This window comes from Mobula hypostoma, chromosome 1, assembly GCF_963921235.1.
Source record: "Mobula hypostoma chromosome 1, sMobHyp1.1, whole genome shotgun sequence".
NCBI classification, from domain to species: Eukaryota; Metazoa; Chordata; class Chondrichthyes; order Myliobatiformes; family Myliobatidae; genus Mobula; species Mobula hypostoma.
In genome coordinates this window covers 3,956,104-3,979,251 of record NC_086097.1, presented here as the reverse complement: position 1 = coordinate 3,979,251, position 23,148 = coordinate 3,956,104, and the positions used below count along the sequence as shown (strand labels likewise).

The 23,148-nt window shown below is 41.1% G+C and overlaps 1 protein-coding gene across 1 annotated transcript in view; it reads left to right on the top strand.

The window, feature by feature from the left end:
* Positions 1-22,815, top strand: part of ddx24 (DEAD (Asp-Glu-Ala-Asp) box helicase 24) — a 56,440-nt gene extending 33,625 nt beyond the window's left edge. Inside the window, exons 5-9 of the mRNA XM_063043356.1 lie at positions 3,950-4,465; positions 10,695-10,770; positions 13,099-13,287; positions 21,481-21,610; positions 22,591-22,815. Of these exons, the coding sequence (XP_062899426.1) occupies positions 3,950-4,465; positions 10,695-10,770; positions 13,099-13,287; positions 21,481-21,610; positions 22,591-22,808 (1,129 nt within the window). The 3' untranslated portion in view covers positions 22,809-22,815. The remainder of the gene's footprint in view (positions 1-3,949; positions 4,466-10,694; positions 10,771-13,098; positions 13,288-21,480; positions 21,611-22,590) is intronic.
* The last annotated feature ends 333 nt before the right edge of the window (positions 22,816-23,148 follow it).

Genomic DNA, 23,148 nt, shown 5'->3' with positions numbered 1-23,148 from the left:
CTCAGCAAATCAATACAATAGTAGCTATCACAAGTTCAATGAAGGATCAGTCCTGTTATAGGCTATACATTGGTATAAGACAATAAAGACAAAGAAATGGGGTACAAATGGCCAGTTCCCTGCAATAAAATATATTTGTGAATTAGACGATAAGACCATTAAATATTGGAGCAGATTTAAGCTATTTCACCCATTAAGTCGGCTCTGCAGTTCATCATGGCTGATCCAATTTTCCTCTCAGCCCCAATCTCCTGCCTCCTCCTTGTATCCCTTCAGGTCCTGACCAATCAAGAATATATCAACCTCTGCCTTAAATATACATAAAGACTTGGCCTCCACGTCTGTCTGTTGTAAAGAATTCCATAGATTCACCCTTCTCTGGCTAAAGAAATTCCTCATCTCCATTATAAAAGGACAACCCTCTATTTTGAGGCTGTGTCCGCTGGTCTTAGCCTCTTCCCACCTTAGGAAACATCCTCTCCACCTCCAGTCTATCAAGGCCTTTCACCATTCGATAGGTTTCAATGAGGTCACCCCTCATTCTTCTGAATTTCAATGAATACAGACCCAGAGCCATCAAAAGCTCTTTATGTGACAAGCCATTCAATCCTGGAACTTTCGTGAATCTCCTTTGAACCCTCTCCAGTTTCAGCACATCCTTTCTAAGACAAAAGGGCCCAAAACTGCTCACAATATTCCAGTGCTTTATAGAGACTCTTCCTCGCCAGTGCTGTATAACGTCTCAATATTATATCTTTGCTTTTATATTCTAGTCCTCTTGAAATGAATGCCAACATTGCATTTGCCATCCTGACCACAGACTGAACCTGCAAATTAACCTTTTTGGTAAACCTCCGCCAGGACTCCCAGGTCCCATTGGCCCTCAGTTCTTTGCATTTTCTCTCCATTTAGAAAATAGTCAACCCTTTCATTTCTTCTACCAAAGTGCATAACTATAGACTTCCTGACACTGTATGCCATCTGCTGTTTCTTTGCTCATTCTCCTAATCTGTCTACGTCATTCTGTAGCCTCTCTACTTACTCAAAACTACCTGCCCCTCCACCTGTCTTCATATCATCTGCAAACTTTGCAACAAAGCCATCAATTCCATCATCCATATTGCTGACATATTAACATAAAAAGAATCAGTCCCAACACAGACCCCTGGGGAACACTATTAACCACCGGCAGCCAGCCAAAAAAAGGTCTCGTTATTCCCACTCTTTGGATTCCTGCCAATTAGGCACTGCTTTGTCCATGCTAGTATCTTTCCTGTAATACCATGAGCCGGCTCATAGCTTGTTAAGCAGCTTCATTCATTTGTGACACCTTGTAAAGGCCTTCTGAAGATCCAAGTACACAACATCAACTGATGTTTATCCTGCTTGTTATTTCTTCAAAGAATGCCAACAGGTTTGTCAGGCAAGACTTTCCCTTGAGTAAACCATGCTCACTACGGTTTATTTTATTGTGTGCCTCCAGGTTCCCTGAGAGCTCATCCTTATTAATCAACTCTTAATATTAAACATCTTCCCAACCATTGAGGTCAGACTAACTGGCCTGTAGTTTCATTTCTTCTGCCTCTCTCTGTTCTTGAAGAGTGAAGTGACACTTGTAAATTTCCAGTCTTCCCGAACCATTCTGGAATCTAGAAAAGACCATTTCTAATGCCTCCACAATTTCTTCAGCCACCTCTTTCATAACCCTGGGTGTACACAATCTGGTCCAAGTGACTTACCTACCTTCGGATCTTTCATTTTCCCAAGAACCTTCTCCCTATTAATGGTAACTTCACACATTTCATGATGCCTGACACCTGGAACTTACTGCTAGTGTCTTCCACAGTGAAGGCTGATGGAAAATACTAATACAGTTCATTCACTATTTTGTTGTCCCCCATTACTACCTCACTAGCATTGTTTTCCAGTGGACCACTATCCGCTCTCGTCTCTCTCTTTACTTTATCTATCTGAAGAAACTTTTAGTATCCTCTTTAATATTATTGGCTAGCTTACTTTTGTATTCCATCATTACATTAATAATTCTTTTAGTTGCCTGCTGTTGGTTTTTAAAAGCTTTCCAATCCTCTAATTTCCCACTAATTTTAGCTTTTATGTTGGCTTTAATTAATTCCCTTTCTTTGGCTTTTGTATAACCTTTAATAAATCAGTTCGTGGAGTTCTAATTCAGTTTCAGGTTTATTGTCATCTGACTGTACTTACATACAACTGAATGAAACAATGCTCTTCCGGACCATAGTGTACCCACAAAATATATATCACACACAGCACATAAAGCACACAAATAAGTTAATATAAATTATAATTCAAAGTACATGCAGTGAGCAGTACAGGTAAACAATAAATGACAAACTACTGGGCTAATTTGCGGGGTGATTCTCACCCTGCAAAAGGAGTGTTGCAGGAATGCTGGGAAAATGGGAGGTTTCAGAGGGATAACTTTAGTCGGATAGGGAATGATATTGCTAAAGAATGTGGAGCGTTTGATCTAAGGATAAGTCCTTCAGTAGTTCATCTGGTTGTAGCTCCATGAAAGCTTGTATGGCCTGACCTAGACTGGCATTTGTTGGAGGTAAGAAGGAAAGGAAAATATAAAACTGATTTGGTAAGTGCATTTAACTGTCATGTGATGGAAAAGTATAGTGATTACACTCAGATTTATATGGATGGTGCTAAGGAACCTGAAACAGGAATGACAGGGTTTGGGGTGGCTATACCAGCAAAAGAAATAGGAATCAGCAGAAGAACATCTAATAAGTTAAGGGTAAATACAGTAGAGATGCTGGCAGTGTTGATTGTGTTGCGATGGGTGGAGAAAGCTAGACAAGTCAAAGTGTTGATATGCTCAGATTCATCCTCAGTTCTAGCAAATTTAAGGTCTTTTCACTCAAACAGTCGGCAAGATGTACTTCATGAAGACCTTCAGTTAGTTACAAGAATTGCAAATCAGGGAGGTCGGGTAAAATTTCTATGGGTTCCAGCAAATGTAGGGGTGAAGGGGAATGAGAGGGTGGATGAGTTGGCAAAGAGGGCGTTAAAGAAAGAAAATATAGAAATGCACATTAGTATCTGTAAAGCAGAGGTTAAGTGTGTAATCTGAGAAAAAATCAACCAATTGTGGCAAGAAAGATGGGACAGGGAGGGGAAAGGGAGGCATTTATATCAAATACAAAAGAGTGTTGCAGGTATGAGGGTAGGTAGTGGATACAGAAGAGAGGAAACTGTGCGGACTAGTTTAAGGCCGGGGCACTGTGCATTAAACAAAACATTGAAAATGATAGGGAAACATCAGACAGGATTGTGTGAGGAATGTCAGGAAGAGGAGTCAGTAGAACATGTAGTTCTGAGTTGCAGGAAGTATGGGATACAGACGGAGATAATGAGAATTAATGTAAGGGAATTGGGGATGCAGGAATTCACATTAAAAGGGTTGCTGGACATGGGTGAGAGAGCACAGGCCAGGGTATTTTCAGCTTTCTTAAGGGTTACAGGGGTTTTTTATAGGATATGATGGATAAGCAGGAATAGGGTACTAGGATGGCCAGAGCTGGGAGGATAAAGTGTAGGTTAGGGTGGGTGGGTGGGGGTGTGTGTGTGTGTGTGTGTGTGTGTGTGTGTGTGTGTGTGTGTGTGTGTGTGTGTGTGTGCGCGCGCGTGCGCGCGCGCTTGGGTGAAGGGATTTGGAATGTAAGTCTATTGCACACTCCGGAGCAGAAGGTGGCGGTAATCCACCATTAAGCTGGGCGCCCACCACCGTAAAACGAGACGGGGAAGACGTACAGGTAAACAGTAAACACCTTGCTGATCTAGTGACTAGTCCCAGTGAGGTCAGGCTCTTCAAATTATAGATGTATTAAGAAAGAAAAAGTGGATTACTCCATAACCTGATAAACTCTGAGTAATTTTGTCTCTTGTCTTTTTGATAAAGGTGCCTGGTAATTGATGAGGCAGATCGCATGGTTGAAAAAGGACATTTTGCAGAACTTTCTCAACTTCTGGAGCTCCTACAAGATAAAGAATATCATCCAAAAAGAAGGACTTTTATATTTTCTGCCACTTTAACAATGGTTCATCAAGTTCCTACAAGAATGTTGGGAAAGAAGAATACCAAAAAAATAAACACAGAAACAAAGTTAGAAGCTCTGATACACAAAGTAGGCCTCAGAGGAAAACCCAAAGTCATTGATTTATCCAGGAAAGAGGGCACAGTCGAAACCCTCACTGAAACCAGAATCCAATGTGAGGTAGAGGAAAAAGACATCTACCTCTATTATTTCTTACTTCAATATCCAGGCCGAACTATGGTCTTTGCAAATAGTATAGATTGTATCAAGCGTCTAAATGCACTCCTTACTATTTTGGAATGTTGTCCTCTGCCGCTACATGCAAACATGCACCAGAAACAGAGGTTGAAGAATTTAGAGAGATTTGCTGAAAGAGAAAGGTGAGCTCGCTAACTTGAGATAGAAGTATGCTTGGTGCCCACTTATACAGAACCTCCTGGCCACTGAGTGTATGTTCGTAATCTGCTGCTAGTAATCTGTAGTCTATCCACTTCAAGGTTCGATGTGTTGTGAGTTCAACAAACTGCGCACCGTTGTTGTAATGCATGGCTATTTGAGTTACTGTCGCCTTCTGCAGACAGCTGAGTCTGGTAGTGGATGGTTGCATCTCTGGTGGCTTGTGGCTGCATGGGTCGGTGCTGGATTTGTTGTTTGTCATCTATATCAGCAATCTGGATGATAATTTAGATTATGAAGACACGCAGTCCTCTTTTATTGTCATTTAGTAATGCATGCATTAAGAAATGATACAATATTTCCTCTGGTGTGATATCACAAAACACAGGACAGACCAAGACTGAAAAAACTGACAAAACCACATAATTATAACATATAGTTACAACAGTACAACAATACCATAACTTGATGACACGAAGCTGGGTGGCAGTGTTAGCAGTGAGGAGGATGCTAAGAGGATGCAGGGTGACTTGGATAGGTTGGGTGAGTGGGCAAACTCATGGCAGATGCAATTTAATGTGGATAAATGTGAAGTTATCCACTTTGGTGGCAAAAATAGGAAAACAGATTATTATCTGAATGGTGGCCGATTAGGAAAAGGGGAGGTGCAACGGGACCTGGGTGTCATTATACACCAGTCATTGAAAGTGGGCATGCAGGTACAGCAGGCGGTGAAAAAGGCGAACGGTATGCTGGCATTTATAGCGAGAGGATTCGAGTACAGGAGCAGGGAGGTACTACTGCAGTTGTACAAGGCCTTGGTGAGACCACACCTGGAGTATTGTGTGCAGTTTTGGTCCCCTAATCTGAGGAAAGACATCTTTGCCATAGAGGGAGTACAAAGAAGGTTCACCAGATTGATTCCTGGGATGGCAGGTCTTTCATATGAAGAAAGACTGGATGAACTGGGCTTGTACTCGTTGGAATTTAGAAGATTGAGGGGGGATCTGATTGAAACGTATAAGATCCTAAAGGGATTGGACAGGCTAGATGCGGGAAGATTGTTCCCGATGTTGGGGAGGTCCAGAACGAGGGGTCACAGTTTGAGGATAGAGGGGAAGCCTTTTAGGACCGAGATTAGGAAAAACTTCTTCACACAGAGGGTGGTGAATCTGTGGAATTCTCTGCCACAGCAAACTGTTGAGGCCAGTTCATTGGCTATGTTTAAGAGGGAGTTAGATATGGCCCTTGTGGCTACAGGGGTCAGGGGGTATGGAGGGAAGGCTGGGTTCTGAGTTGGATGATCAGCCATGATCATAATAAATGGCGGTGCAGACTCGAAGGGCCGAATGGCCTACTCCTGCACCTATTTTCTATGTTCTATAAGTCCATGAGCACGGTAAAAGTTCAAAGTCTCTCGAAGTCTTTAAAAATAGGATCATCAAGTTTGCAGATGACCCCAAGATTGGAGGCATGGTGGCAGCGAGGAAGAATTATGAATGCTTGCAGTAGAATCTGGACCAACTGGGAAAATAGGCTGAGAAATGACAGATGGAATTTAAAGCAGATAAGTGTGAGGTGTTGCACTTTGGGAGAACCAACCAGGTTAGGACTTGCGTGGTGAGTGATACGGCACTGAGGAGTGCAGTAGAACCGAGGGATCTGGGAATACTTCCGTGAAAGTAGTATCACAAGTGGGTAGGGCCCTAAAGAGAGTTTTTAGCACAATGGCCTTCATAAATCTAAGTATTGAGTACAGGAATTGGGATGTTATATTGAAGTTGTATAAGATATTGGTGAGGCCTAATTTGGTGTATGGTATGCAGTTCTGGTTACCTATCTGCAGGAAGGATATCAATAGGATTGAAAGAGTACAGAGAAAATTTGCAAGGATGTTGCCAGGACTTGAGGACATGAGTTATAGGGAAAGATTGAATAGGTTATGAGTTAATTCCGTGGAGCGTAGAACGAGGGGAGATTTGATAGAGGTATACAAAATTATGTGGAGTATAGCTAGTGTAAATGCAAGCAGGCTTTTTCCACTGAGGTTGGGTGAGACTAGAACTATTAAGTCATGGGTTAAGGGTGAAAGGTGAAATGTTTAAGGGGAACATGAGAAATTTCTTCACTCAGAGGGTGGTGAGAGTGTGGAATGAGCTGCCAGCAGAAGAGGGGATGTAGGTTCAGTTTCAACTTTTAAGAGAAATTTGGATAGGTACATGGATGGGAGAGGTATGGAGGGCTATGGCTGGGTGCAGGTCAATGGAATTAGGTAGAGTAATAGTTTGTTCTAAGCTAAATGGGCTGAAGGGCCTGTTTCTATTCAGTAGTGTCTATGACTCAATAAAAATATTATTCTTCTTCATGTGCCTTGCACATTACACGCTTGGGCAATCATGGCTCTCCACATCGAACGATCCCTCGCAGCGTCAATGATATCTCGCACACTTAGATCTGTTAGTTCTTTCACAGTGTTCACAGTGTTCATATTTTCTTCTTTGCCTTCCTCTTCCGTGTTTCCCAGGCATTCGGCCTTGTAATGTAAGGCATTCTATTTCTCCCTTTCTGATGACATGGCCCAGGAATTTAAGCTTCCTCTCATTTAATGTTCTCATTAAAGATCTTTTTGTATGGGCACGTTGGAGTACTGTCTCATTAGTTACCCTATCTCTATATGAAATTTTCAGTATTCTTCTAAGAAACCACATTTCTGTTGCTTCTAAGTTTCTTTGGAGTTCTGGTGTTTAGTCCATGTTTCGGAAGCATACAGCAAGATTGACCAGATATAACATTTTAGTAGCCTAAGCCTTGTTGTTATGGAAATGTGTCTGTTGGTAAAAATGGGTTTCATTTTTTGGAAGTTGGTTTTGGCAATGGCAATTCTTCTTCTTATTTCTACTTTTAGCATCTTGTGATAGAAAGCTACCAAGGTAATTAAAGCTGGTCTTTTGTTTAATCTCTTGGTTACCGATGTACAATTGGCAGTTGGGAGTATCCTGCTGTTTTGATATTACCATACATTTGGTTAGACCAAAGTCTGCACTTGTTTGTACTACTTTGTCTAGGAGGATTTATAGGTCTTCTGCAGCACTTGCTATTAGGGTAGTATCGTCTGCGTATCCTTTATTGTTAATGTTAACACCTCCAATTTTTATCCCATCTAGGTCTTCCATTTCTCTGAGAATCATTTCACTATAGATATTAAATAATTCAAGTGAGGCAATGCATCCCTGTCTAACTCCTCTTTGAATTTTAGTCCAACTGCTTATATTATCGTAAATTTTTACCGCCGCCGTTTGGTTCCAATATAAATTTTGAAGCAGTTGTTGGTCCCTTCCGTCAATGTTTAGTTTAGTGAGAAATTGAAATAATTTTTCATGTTGCACTTTGTCAAATGCTTTAGTGAAATCAATAAAACATAAAAAGACACCGTTTTGATATTCAATTGCCCTTTCTGAAAGCATTCGTAGTAGGAAAATTGCATTCCTAGTTCCTCTATCCTCAATAAATCCATATTGCAGTTTAGAAGTTTCTGGCCTTAACTTGTTTTTAATTTGTCTCAGAACAATTCTCAACAAAATCTTTATTATGTGACTCATAAGACTGATTGTTCTATAATTTTCGCAGTCAATAGTTCCAGGAATTTTTGGCAGAGTTATAAATACTGATTTCAAGAGATCGTCAGGCAAAACACCAGACTCATATATGACATTAAACAGTTCAAAAAGAATATCTATGCTCAGATCTTCTAGGGCTTGTATTATGTCCACTGAAATTTCATCAGGTCCAGTGGCTTTACCATGTTTCATGCTTTTCATTGCTTTAGTTATTTCTTCTTTGGTAATAGGTGGGCCAGAATTAGGGTGTTTAATATCTGGGGGTTCCCCTCTATTATCCTCAAACATCTGCTCTATATACTGAATCCACCTCTCACATACTTTATCTGGATCTGTTAGTATGGATCCGTCTGCTGATCTTATGCATCCTGCAGAGGAGGTTTTCTTAATTCCAGTAATTTCCTTAATTTTCTTGTACATTTCTTTGGTGTTGTTAATATGGCCTTCTACTTCATTGCATTTTTGATTCAGCCATTCTTCCTTTGCAATATTGCACAATTGTCTGATGTCTGTCCAGCTCTCTGTTTTGCGCTTCGTTATTCTTCACTAACCTTCTTTGTTCCATCAGAACTAAAATTTCTTGGGTTATCCGCCCTTGTTGGTGTGTTGGATTTCTTGTACTGGGATTATCTCTGCTGATTGCAGTATAGCATATTTAAATCTGTCCCAAATCTGTTGTTTTGTTTTCATTGAGGTGTTCTTCTACAGCTGTCTTGAATTGTTGCTTAAGTATGTTATCTTTTTTAAGTTCTCCCAACATATACTTGCTCTTTTTTCCACATTTCAGTTACATATGCAGTTGACCTCCATTGTTTTGATGGTAGCTATTACTGGATGGTGGTCTGAACCACAGTCTGCTCTTGTGTAGGCTTAGGAATTTGTGATATTATTTCTAAAGCGTTCATTGATGGTAATGAAATCTATTTGATTCCTTGTTCTATCTCCAGGGCTAATCCAAGTACACAATCTACGTGGATGGTTTTTATACCAAGTATTGGTTTGTTTCTGACACACCAATCAGTAAACCTTTCTCCATTTTCATTTTTCTCCACTAATCCAAAGGGTCCAATTATGTTATCAACCCTCTCCTGTTCAACTTTTGGTGTTAAAATCTCCCATGACTAGTTCTGTATCCTGAGATTTGTATTGCTTATAAGCACTGCCGAGATCTTCATAAAACTTGTTGATATCCTCTTCATCCGCATCATTTGTTGGCGCGTAGGCTTGGATTATGCTAATGTTAAAAGGGTTACCCCTTAATCTAACTAAAAGCAGCCGATCGGATATCGCCCAGAATCCCATAAGACATTTTGATACTTGTTTGTTTAAAATAATTCCAACTCCATACATATGTAGTTGACCTCCAGAATACATTATCAGAGAACTATTCTTAGTCGGTCCATCTAATTTCTGACAGATATCAATTTCCAACCTTTTCATTTCATTTAATGTGTTGTCCAACTTTCCTTTCTGGTGAAGTGTACGGATGTTCCATGTTGCTACCTTTAGCCTTTCCCTATTGCTTACAGTCTCTGGATGACGGTCTGGTGTTAGCTGCAGCACATGACTACCCCTACTGAGCGAGGTGTTGTTCTGTTGATTAGAATCAACCCCATTCACGCTGTTGTCTGGTTTCCTTCTTTTGTTTCTTTCCATGATTGACTAGGCAGAAATTTCAGCAGTGGTTTGCCATTGCCTTCTGTTGCCACAGTACTCATCTAACTAGAGCATTTGACCTCTACTGGTGTATGGGGTGGTGTCCTGACTAAATATCAGGAAATGCCAATAGCAATTATATAGCTTCTCCCTCCCAAGACAACTCCGCCTTCATGTAAGGCTTAGGTCCGGGTGAGCCCTGTCTCGCTGAAGGAGCTCAGTCAATGGCGAAAGTTTGACGCCAGAGAAATAACCAGACCAATGGTGGTGATGTCACCTAAAATCACTGAAGTCTCCGGCAGCAGGGGGATGGATTCCAAGCTTTGGTGGAGGATTGTCTTTGTACAACAGCAGCAAAGGTTGGGCGACATCTAATAAAAATATATAAATTGCAAAATATAAATCATACAAAAAAGGAATAATGGGTGTTCGTGGACCACTCAGAAATCTGATGGGGTAAGGGAAAAAGTTGTTTCTAAATTATTGTGTGGGTCTTCGGGCTCCTGTACCTCCTCCCTCATGATAGTAAAATGAAGAGGGCATGTTCCAAATGGTGAGGGTATTTAATGATGGATGCTACTTTCTTGAGTAACCACCTCTTGAATATGTCCTTGATGTTGTGGAGGGTTGTGCTTATGATGGAGCTGGCTGACTCCATAACAGTCTGCAGCTTCTTGCCATCTCATGCGTTGTAGGCTCTATAACAAGCAGTCAAAATGCTCTCTACTGTACATATATAAAAGTTTGTAAGTCTTTGTTAACATTCCAAACCTCCTCAAACTCCTAATGAGTAGAGCCTCTGGAATGCCTTCCTCATGATTGCATTGGAGTTTTGGGCCCAGGGCAGATCCTGTGGGATGTTGACCTAGGAACTTGAAGCTGCCTGCTCATTATTTTCATTACTGACCACTCAATGTATATTTGTCTCATTGTATTTCAGCTGTGTTTTATTGACCACTGACGTTGCAGCTCGAGGTCTGGACATTCCAAATGTACAGCATGTTATTCATTATCAGGTAGGTTTCAATAGTAAAATCTGAACCTGGTGATGTGTCCTTTTAAAATCTCCCTAAGAAAAACCCTAGCACATCAGAGAATAGACTCAATTCTTGTGCAAACTCCTTTCAGCATTTCATGTACAAATTAGCAAAAGGAATAAACATTATAGGTTTGTTTACCACTGCCATAAAAGTATTTGAAAACTTTGCTTCCATATAAAGAAGAGTGCTCTAAGTACTTGGAACTTGTAGAAGAAAAAAAATCACAATCTGTTTTTTTGAAAGAACAATTCTCATTTATAACAGTGACCCTACCCTCATTTCTAGATTTTCCCACAAGCGAAAATAATCTCTCCTTATCCATCTTATTATGACCCCTTGTCGTCGATAATAAAAGTAAAATAAAATAACCACCCAGAACGAATGCACTCTTATGACTTAACCACACCTTATTTTACTTGTGCATAAGGAGAACACCATGGCCCTGTCACACATTATTCTGAAGTCTGGACAGAGAAATGCCATTTTATACAGAATCGTCTCACCAATTATGGATATTAACCATTTGGCAAACAATGTATGTTTGAATTCCTTACTTGCAAGAACAATCACGGCATTGCACTATACCAGTTTCCTATTCTCCAAAGTTAGAGTTATTCAACACTACAGTACAGAAATAGGCTTTTTGGCCCATCTAGTACTTGCTGAACTATTATTCTGTCTAGTCCCATCGACCTGCACCTGGACCATAGCCCTCCATTCCCCTGTCATCCATGTACTAATCCAAATTTCTTGTCATTTTATCTTGGCAGTTCTTTGCTTTCTTTCAGTTCCTGGTTTACAGCTATTTCTGGGCTGTTGTTTGTATCTTCAATAGACTGGATTGATGCAAAATGCTTGTTTTCCATTATTAATTCTTGGTGGCACTTTCTGTAAGACTAAGGCTCAAATTATCTTTGTCAAAACAGATTAAATATCACTGTTTTTACACATTTATATCTATATACTACTAAAACTCTCATGCTCTGTCTGTTTGTGACCTTCAATTAGCGCAAACGGTGCATTACAGTGGCACTTTTTTTTGGCTAAATCAAATTATAATGCGCTAACTTACAGAATGCAGACAAAGTTCAGGGTTATATATTCGTATAAAATTGCTCATTCACCAAAATCAACAAGCTCGCTTTGACCCGAGAGCCGATCTGCCATCATGGAAATCAGGACCGTGACAGCCCGACGCATGCGCACGGCCAGCCTCAGCAGCAACACCTACCGGAGCAAAAGGGCAGGACAGCTCTATTTCGAGGGGTCACACTCTGCTGATCACCATCAGCATGTGCAGGATTGGGACAGATCTAACTGCCACCCGTCAATAACAGATAATTAAATCTTATTGTAATGACGTACTTCGAGACACCCATCAAACCCTTTGCAGCAGTCAAAGGACAGCGGTGACTATATCACGTCCATTTAGGAGAGCGCCAACCACATCATCAAGAATAATCAGCATCCTTTGGTGTTAGTGCTTCGTATCTCCTACCCAGCATTAGGGTAAAAAAAAATGGTTAGCCTAATTATGCCGCGTGGAAAGGGAAGGGGGACATTATGGTCAAGAGATGACGCCAAATATTGTTGGGAAGCGGCAAGGAGAGGGAGAGAACAAGAATCGGATGAAGCCAGGGCCGCAAGACTCCAGGATCAAAGAGTCAGGACAAAAAAAGATGAGAGAAGAAGAGACAGAGGAGGAGAGGCATGCACGTCTCCAGGATCAGAGACAAACAACAAACAGCAGAAGAGCTGAAGAGACGGGGGATGAAAGGGCTGCACATCTCCAGCATGACAAGAACAGGCACAGGAGGAGCAGAGAGGAAGAGACAAAGGAGCTGAGAAATTCACCTCTCCAGGATCAGAGACAAAGAACACACAGCAGAAAAGATGAAGAGATGGGGAATGAAAGGACTGCACGTCTCCAGAATGACAACGAGAGGCACAAGGGTGGCAGATAAACCAGAAATGATGCCATCAAAGGTGTCCTTCATTAAATGAGCAGCTATATTTGCTTTGCTACGCGTCGTTCTTCTTTAATAAACTGAGGTTTTCTACTTCAGTTTCCAAAGCAAAGTGATGCCAATAGCATTCAGGAAAATTGAATATTGATTCTGGTCACATCACCTTTCTCTCAAAGGGTGCCCCAATGGGTCATCCCGTTGTCTAGCTCTCTAAATTTTAATCTTTAATCATTCATTTTAATATTATCAATCCAGTTTTCCGATTTGTCTTTTCTATAAGCTTGACACTACCTACATTCAGTTAAACTTCATTAACGTTTGTGTGGTTTCCCTACAGATGCCACGCACCACTGAGATCTACGTTCACAGGAGTGGCAGAACAGCTCGAGCCACAAAAGCAGGCCTTGCTTTGATGTTGGTTGGGCCAGGGGACATGGTTCATTTTAAGAAGATATGCAAAGCTTTGGGCAAAGATGAAAATGTCCCACTGTTTCCAGTGCAAGCTAAATGTATGTCTGCAATTCAGGTAAATATCATAAATTTTCACTTACCAGCTTTTGCACCACGTCAAAGAGTTGTAAAACATTATAGCACAGGAACAGGCATCTCAGCCCATCTAGTCCATGCCAAACTATTAATTGGCCATGTCCTATCAACCTTCACCCAGACCATAGCCCTCCATACCACTCCCATCCATGTACCTATCCAAATTTCTTTTAAATGTTGAACTCGAAGTTGCATCTACTACTTAAACTAGCAGCTTGTTCCACATTCTCACCACCTCATTTTCCCCTTAAATGTTTCCCATTTTATCCCTAACCCATGACCTCTAGTCCTAGTCTCACCCAGACTAAGTGGAAAAAGACAGCTTGCAATTACTACACTCCTCATACTTTTGTATACATCCGTAAAATCTCCTCTCATTTTTCTTCTTTCTGTGGAATGAAAGTCTTTACCTATAACTCAGGTCCTCAAGTCCTGGCAGCATCCTTGTAAATTTTCTCAAAAAATATCAGGGTGAAAAGCATACTGAGGAATACTGTGCATTAATTTCAAAACTCAGTAAAAGATCCTCAAGTTCAAGTTTAGTTATCATTCAAGCGTACAAGAATACAACCAAACAAAACAGAACTTGCTTGGTTAACAGTAGAACTTCATTATTAAATGCCTAAAATAAGTACTTCCTTCAGTACTATATATTGTATGTTAATATAAAAGCCACATGTCTGCCCCTTTCTGAACTTCTGCCATAACACTGTGGCTTCCATGATTGCTCTCCTTTCTGCAACCCCACCATTTAGCTGATTTATTGAAAGCAGTTTCACAACTTTCTGCGTTGAGATTTGAATTGAGCAAATTACATCATGACATTAGTGTAACCAACAAATCAAAGTTGCTGGTGAACGCAGCAGGCCAAGCAGCATCTGTAGGAAGAGGTGCAGTGGACGTTTCAGGCCGAGACCCTTCGTCAGGACTAACGAAGGGTCTCGGCCTGAAACGTCCACTGCACCTCTTCCTACAGATGCTGCTTGGCCTGCTGCGTTCACCAGCAACTTTGATGTGTGTTGCTTGAATTTCCAACATCTGCAGAATTCCTGTTGTTATTAGTGTAACCAAATGGTCTACTGCATTTTTAAGAATATCATGCGTATTGTCTGAATTCTACAAAGATTTCCTTTAATTTATGATCTTTGCAGTATTTCTTTGAGGCTAACGAAAGAGGCTGGTTAATATTCACTTTCTAACCTTCAGATTCTTTACTCATGCCAGAATGTGACTTCAGATTTTTTAATGTCATTTCCAGTACACAAGTGTAAAGCAGAACAAAATAGTTACTCTCGATCAGATGTAGCACAGAAAATCACAATAAGATGAAAAACAGAATAATAAAATAAGGCATAATAACTATAAAAATATAAGACAGCTTCTATACATTGATTGCATGTCCATAAAGTTATGCCAGGGATAGGATTGCCTGTACCATAAGACAATAAGACATGGGAGCAGAATTAGGCCATTCAGCCCATCGAGTCTGCTCCACCATTCCATCATGGCTGATCCCGGATCCCACTGAATACCATACACCTGCCTTCTCACCGTATACTTTGATGCCCTGACCAATCAGGAAATAATCAACTTCCGCCTTAACTATTTCCACAGGCTTGGCCTTCACCACAGTCTGTGGCAGAGCATTCCACAGATTCACTACTCACTGGCTAAAAAAATTCCTCCTTACCTGTGTTTTAAAAGGTTGCCCTTCAATTGTGAGGTTATGCCCTCCAGTTTTGGGTATCCCCACCATAGGAAACATCCTATCCACGTCCACCCTATCTAGTTCACTCATCAAGTGCAGCCTGACTCCTTTCTTTTGTATTCTATTCCCCTTGAAATAAATACCAACATTGTATTTGCCTTCTTTACCACAGACTCAATCTGTAAATTAACCTTCTGGGAGTCTTGCATGAGTCCCTCTGCACCTCTGATGTTTGAACCTTCTTCTATTTAGATAGTAGTCCACACTATTGTTCCTTTTACCAAAATGCAATTGTTACATGGTTATGTGGTTATAAATGCCAAGGAAAGGGGATATAAGATAGCAAAAATGAGTGGGAAGGTGGATATAACCATATAACAATTACAGCACGGAAACAGACCATCTCGGCCCTTCTAGTCCTTGCCGAACTCTTACCCTATCCTAGTCCCACCGACCTGCACTCAGCCCATAACCCTCCATTCCTTTCCTGTCCATATAGCTATCCAATTTAACTTTAAATGACAACATCGAACCTGCCTCAACCACTTCTGCTGGAAGCTCGTTCCACACAGCTACCACTCTCCGAGTAAAGAAGTTCCCCCTCATGTTACCCTTAAACTTTTGCCCTTTAACTCTCAACTCATGTCCTCTTGTTTGAATCTCTTCCACGCTCAATGGAAAAAGCCTATCCACGTCAACTCTGTCTATCCCCCTCATAATTTTAAATACCTCTATCAAGTCCCCCCTCAACCTTCTACACTCCAAAGAATAAAGACCCAACTTGTTCAACCTTTCAGCCATGATCATAATAAATGGTGGTGCAGGCTCGAAGGGCCGAATGGCCTACTCCTGCACCTATTTTCTATGTTTCTATGAAACCCAGGTAACATCTTCTCTGTACTCTCTCAATTTTGTTGACATCTTTCCTATAATTCGATGACCAGAACTGTACTGGATGCTTGGGAAGCTTTTAATATCCAGCAAAAGGCAACTAAAAAATCTTTAAGAAAGGAAAATGTGAAATATGAGGGCAGACTAGCATATAATATAAAACAGGATACCAAAAATTTTTTCGGTTATATAAAGAGTAAAAGGGAGTTGAGAGTTGACATTGGACTACTGGAAAATGATGTTGCTGAGGTAGTAATGGGTAGTAAAAAATGGCAGATGAACTTAATGGGTACTGTGCATCTATCTTCACTGTGGAAGACACTAGCAGTGTGCCAGAGGTCTGTGAGTGTCAGAGAGCAGGAGTGAGTGCTGTTGCTATTACAAAGGAAAAAGTGCTAGGCAAACTCAAAGGTCTAAAGATGGTTAAGTCAGCTGGGCCAGATGGACTACATCCCAGAGTCCTGAGAGAGGTTGCTGAAAAGATAATGGATACATTGGTCATGATCTTTCAGGAATCATTTGATTCTGACATGGTCCTGGAGGACTGGAAGTTTGCAAATGTCACTCCACTCTTTAAGATACGAGGAAGGCAAAACAAAGGAAGTTATAGGCCAAGTTAGCCTAAACATGGTTGGGAAAGTGTTGGAGTCTTTTATCAAGGATGAGGTTTTGGGGTACTTTAGACTAATGATAAAATAAGTCAAAGTCAGCATGGTTTCTGTAAAGGGAAATCTTGGCTGCCAAATCTGTTATTTCGAGGAAGTAACAAGCAGGGTGGACAAGGGAGATGCAATGGATGTCATTTACTTGGATTTTCAGAAGAGGTTTGATCAGGTGCCACACATGAGGCTACTTAACAAGATAAAATCATATAGCATTGCAGGAAAGATACTGGCATGGATAGCGGAATGGCTGAGGCAGGAGCCAGCGAGTGGGAATAAAAGTGGCCTTTGCTGCTTGGCTGCTGGTGGGGGAGAATCTCATTGAAACCTGCCGAATGTTGAAAGGACTAGATAGGTTGGATATGGGGAGGACTAATTCTATGGTGGGGGTATTCAGAACTAGAGGGCACAGCCTTAAAATTGAGGGGCAACCTTTTAGAACGGAGGTAAGGATGAATTTTTTTTTAGCCAGAGGGTACTAATTATGGAATGTTCTGCTGCAGACTGCACTGGAGGCCAAATCCGTCCATATATGTAAGGCGGAAGTTGATTATTCCCTGATCTGTCAGGGCATCAAAGGATATGGCAAGAAGGCAGTTGTATGTGGTTGACTGGGATCCAGGATCAGCAATGATAGAATGACAGAGGACACTCGGGCTGAATGGCCTAATTCTGTTCCCATGTCTAATGGTCTTATGGATATCCATGAATTGTGGTAAAGGAAAATGTTGTGAAGATTCAAGATTGTTTAATGTCATTTCCGGTACACAAGTGTAAAGGAGAAATAATTGAATTGAATTGACTTTATTTCTTACATCCTTCACACACACAAAGAGTAAAAATCTTTGTTACATCTCCATCCGAATGTACAATGTGCAATTTGTAGTAATTTATAATAAATAGTATGTACAACGGGACAGTCAATATAACAGAAATACAATTGTATCAGCGTGAACTAATCAGTCTGATGGCCTGGTGCCTGTTGGTACCGGCTTTAATGCTGTGGTAACGTTTCCTGGATGGTAGCAGCTGGAACAGTTTTTACACACCTGTCTCTGTAAATGTCCTGAATAGTGGGAAGTTCATCTACAGATCCGCTGGGCTGTCCACACCACTCTGCAGAATCCTGCGATTAAGTGAGGTACATTTCCCATACCAGGCAGTGATGCAGCCAGTCAGGATGTTCTCAATTGTGCCCCTGTAGAAAGTCAGTAGGATTTATGGGCTCATACCAAACTTCCTCAACTATCTGAGGTGAAAGAGGCGCTGTTGTGCTTTTTCACCACACAGCTGGTGTTTACAGACCATGTGAGATTCTCAGTGATCTTTATGCCGAGGAACTTAAAGCTGTTCACCCTCTCAACCCCAGATCCATTGATGTCCATAGGGGTTAGCCTGTCTCCACAACCAGCTCCTTTGTTTATGCGACAAGAGAGGTTGTTTTCTTGACACCACTGTGTCAGGGTGATGACTTCTTCTCTGTAGGCTGCCTCGTTATTGAGAACAGGCCAGTGTATCATCTGCAAATTTAATTAGCAGATTGGAGCTGTGGGTGGCGACACAGTCATGGTATACAGAGAGTAAAGGAGAGGGCTTAGGACACAACCCTGAGGGGCAGAGGTGAGGGAGCCCAGTCTTCCACCTGCTGGTGACCTGTCAGGAATAATTGTTACTCCAGAAAGTGATCCAGCACAAAAAAAACAATTAAGGAACACAATAGTAATAAAAATACTAAGTATAAAGAGAGAGGAACAGTCTCTGATTAGGTGGAGGCCACAGTGTTCCAACTCTTGTTTAGCATGGGGAGTGATTGGGTGGTGTATATGGAGGGTGAACCAGGGAGCCGTGGAGGGAACTTCACTCCTTGTACAGTGCTCACAGGAGGAGTGGGAAGATGTGCCTGTTGATGACCACATGAAGTTGGGAAAAATTACAAAGGTGATGGATTTTACAAGGAAATTTACAGGTTAAGGGGAGGAAAATAAGATGACAGCAAATGAAAAAAATTGTATAATTGAAAGCCCTTTCAATGGTACTGGAAAGACATTGACGTGGCATTGGTGTGTAAAGTTATAATTGATCACAACGGATCTAACAGTGTCAGAGTAACAATGGAAAGCAGGCTGAGAGAAGGAATTCTTAACACAATGGTGGGAAGCTGTGGCTTTAGAGAGGACATGGTGGAATGTGACAGCAAATTTAATGAAAGAATCAGAAACTGGACCGTGGGCCCAACTCGCCCGTTGTGCCTATGTATACTAATCTCATTAGGCTTGCCCTCCTATAATCCTTACCCTGTCCAATTTCCTCTTAACTGTTACAGGTCTACGTCTACCCATTTCCTCTGGCAGCTCATTCCACATCTGTACCACGTATGGAAAAACTTGCTCCTCAGATCTTTAAATTGAAGTCTCTCTCCCTCTCATTTTTTGCCGTTCGTGCGATTTGGTTTTTTTGTACATTGGGTATTTGATGTTTTCTTGAATGGGTTCCATTCATGGTGTTTCCTTGTTTCGTGGCTGCCTATTCTATTCTATCTTATAGAATTCTTTAAATTTGCCACTGAGTTTCGTACATTCTAAATCCAATCTTTCCTTACAAGTAAAGCCCTTGATGTATCACGAAAACCTGGTGAATCTCTTATGCATTCTTTCTCTCGCTACCACATCCATCTCGTGTGGTGGTGACCAGAATTATTCCATGTGTGACCCAACAACCAGTGCTTTGTACAACTTCGTCCTGACATCCTGACTGATACTCAGCGCTTCAGCCTATGAAGGCAAGTGTAACAAATGCCCTTCTCAATATCCCATTCACCTGTGTCACTATCTTCAGGGTGCTACGAACATGTACCCACGTACCAACTGTGCCTCAACAAGGCAGCATCTGTCATTAAGGACTCCCATCAGCTAGGGCATACCCTCTTCTCATTACTACCATCAGGGAGGAGGTACAGGAGCCTGAAGACACACACTCAAAAGTTTAGGAACAGCTTCTTCCACTCCACAATCAGATTTCTGAATGGACAACAAACACATTTACACTGCCTTACTATTTTTGCTCCCTTTTGTACAACTTATTTAATCTTCAAATATGTATATTTCTTATTGTAATGTATAGTTTTTTTAAATTATACTGTTGTACTGCAAAACAGCAATTTCATAACATATGCCATTGATATTAGACCTGATTCTGGTCCCCACCCCGTATTGTAAATGTCCAAACAATCAAATAGCAAGAACAGGAGTTCTTCTTGAGAGGATGAAGCAATGCCACTACAGTTTCTAACTTTTCATTAATATGTTAGCTCTCTGTAAATAATTTGAGACTCACCTTTGAAAATACAAGCTGTTTGAAAGCAATTTGTATAATTTGAGAATGGTTAAAGTGGAAGAATTGAATTGGATATTATGAGGGCTGTTGCATCTAAAGCAGCTGTGGTTCAGTAACTCCTACCCACGTCCTCGAATAGTACATGAAAAAGCAGTAATTCCAAAAGAAACAAATGGAACTGGGTAAAGATATTGTAAACAATTTTAATTATCCTGGTCTATGCTTCTAATGGCTTATTAAACAATCTCCACAGCATTCAAGATGATGATGTAGGAGGATGGAACAGCTCTAGTCAGGTTTACTTAGTGAACAGATTGTTGAGGTTTCTTCACCATAACAGTGAATCTTCAGTTAGATACAAACATGAGGAAATCTGCAGATGCTGGAAATTCAAGCAACACACACAAAATGCTGGTGGAACGCAGCAGGCCAGGCAGCATCTATAGGAAGAGGTACAGTCGACGTTTCAGGCTGAGACCCTTCGTCAGGACTAACTGAAAGAAGAGGTAGTAAGAGATTTGAAAGTGGGAGGGGGAGGGGGAGATCAGAAATGATCGGGGGGGAGGGATGGAGCTAAGAGCTGGAAAGTTGATTGGCAAAAGGGATACAAGACTGGAGAAGGGGAGGATCATGGGACGGGAGGCCTAGGGAGAAAGAAAGGGGGAGGGGAGCCCAGAAGAACATGGAGAGCAGACAAGCAGTGATTGTGAGAGGGGCAGAGAGAGGAGAAGGGGGGGGGGTAAAAATAAATAAATATGGGATGAGGTAAGAAGGGGAGGAGGGGCATTAACAGAAGTTAGAGAAATCAGTGTTCATGCCATCAGGTTGGAGGCTACCCAGATGGAATATAAGGTGTTGTTCCTCCAACCTGAGTGTGGCTTGTATATCTGTAACATTACCTCATGGCTCTTGAACTCAATCCCACAGTTGGAATACTGTGCTCAGTTCTGGTCACCTCACCACAGGAAGGATGTGGATACTATAGAGTGCACAGGAGATTAACAATGATGTTGCCTGGGTTGGAAGGTGTACCTTATGAGAATAGGTTGAGTGTACTTAGCTTTTTCTCCTTGAAGTGATGGAGAATGAGAGGTGACCTGATAGAGGTGTATAAGATGATGAGAGGCATGGTTCATGTGGATAGCCAGAGGCTTTTCCCCAAGGCTGAAATGGCTAACACAAGGGGGCATAGTTTTAAGGTGCTTGGAAATGGGTACCGAGGGCATGTCAAGAGCCAGTTTTTCCCCACACAGAGAGTGGCGGCTGCACTGCTGGCAGCAGATCCAACAGAGTCTTAGATAGGTACATGGAGCTTAGAAAAATAGATGGCTATGCGCTAGGGAAATTCTAGGCAGTTTCTAGAGTAGGTTACATGGTCGGTACAACATTGTGGTCTGAAGGGCCTGTAATGTGCATTTTGGAAGTGATCAGCCGTAATCTCTATGAATAATGGAGGAGTTAAACAACTTATGCTTTTTCAGTGTACCTCTGTTTTTAGTATTCAATTTTTGAACTTTAAAATGCTTAGTAGACATTTAAATAGGATATGGCCAATGTGTATCTGCTTTGTCCTTTCCAGGTACGTGTTAACATAGCTAGAAGGATAGAGAAGATGGAATATCAGCACAATAAAGCACAACAACATAACAGCTGGTTTCAGCAAGCTGCCGAAGCACTGGATGTGGATTTGGAGGATAATGTCCTAATGGGTAAGTAATAATTTTGTATTTGTTTATATAGAGATATAGCATTGAACAGGCCCGTCCAGCCAAATGAGTCGCACCACCAGCAACCAACCTAACTAACACTACCCTAATCACAGGGCAGTTTGCAATGACCAATTAACCTACCCCCCGGTAGGTCTTTGGAATGTGGGATGAAACCAGAGCACCTGGCGAAAACCCACAGGGTTCATAGGGAGAACATACAGCCGGCACCGGAATTGAACACCAAATTCCACCACCACAAGCTGTAATAGCATTGTGCTAACCGCTACAGTATTGTGGCTACTGTGTCAGCATTTTATAAATAACAGGTTGCTAAACGCGCTGGGATGTTCATACTTGTAGACAAATCCAGACATTCCTGTTTGAGAAGTTCTCTGCTGACAATGTTATCAAGCACACTAGTTCCATCCATGATTCTCGCTCAAAGTGAGGAAAAAGTTGTACAGTTAATATTTAACATTGAACATACAATGTGAAATAACCATTGATACACATGAAGCTGAAATATAGTACTTAAAATGTTAAAGTTTATTTCTTAATATTTAACCATTATTCTCTTATCACTTGGAACACAAAAAATACTAGGGGAATTCAGTAGGTCAGGCAGCATCTATCTGGGCCCAAAACATTGACTGTTTATTCATTTTGATAGGTGCTGCCTGGGCTGCTGAGTTTCTCCAGCATCTGTAGAATCGTGTGTTTATAACCTGTAAATTGCGCAGTGGGTTATAGATTCTGCGGAGAGCTGATGTTGGAGAATAGAATGGGTTAGGGTAGGGTTGGTGTAAAATGGATGCCTGAATCTCTTATCACCTGCTTATCCAAGTGTGGTCCATCATCTTTCAATGTTAATCATATTGCAACCACAAATAAGTTTATTTTCAGGAGAAAAGTGTTATCTAAACTGAATTGAAATCTGAAGTTCTATGAAAAGTAAGCTGAACATAAAGTTTTATTTTCAGGTGAAGGGTATAATGCCGGTGAAGAAAACCAAAGACAAAGAATGCTGAAAGGAATGAAGAAAGAACTAAAACATCTGCTTTCGCAGCCAGTGTTCAAGAACTACATGAAGACAAAATACCCAACACTATTTGGTGGACTAGCATTGCCTGCTCTACCAGTGGCGAGCCAAGAAACTGCTTTAACTACAATTCAAAAGCATAGACAGAAAAAAAAGTGAGAGGCTGTGTGAACAAGTATCTTGAAAGAAGTGCTGTTTAACCAACTGATACTACATAACATGTTGCCAATAGCTAGTTGTAACACATTCAGTGGCTGTACACCATTCATTGCATTTAATAAAAAAAAAATCAGAACTTGTGCAATACTGTCATCTTCAATATGAAGATTAGGACAACCTCTTCATATCCTCAATAAGAGGATGCACATTTTATTTATTTTATTTAGAGATACAGCGCAGAACAGGCTCTTCTGGCCCACTGCACCGCACCACCCAGAAATTCACTGATTTAACCCTAGCCTAATCACAGGACAATTTACAATGTACAATTAATCTACTA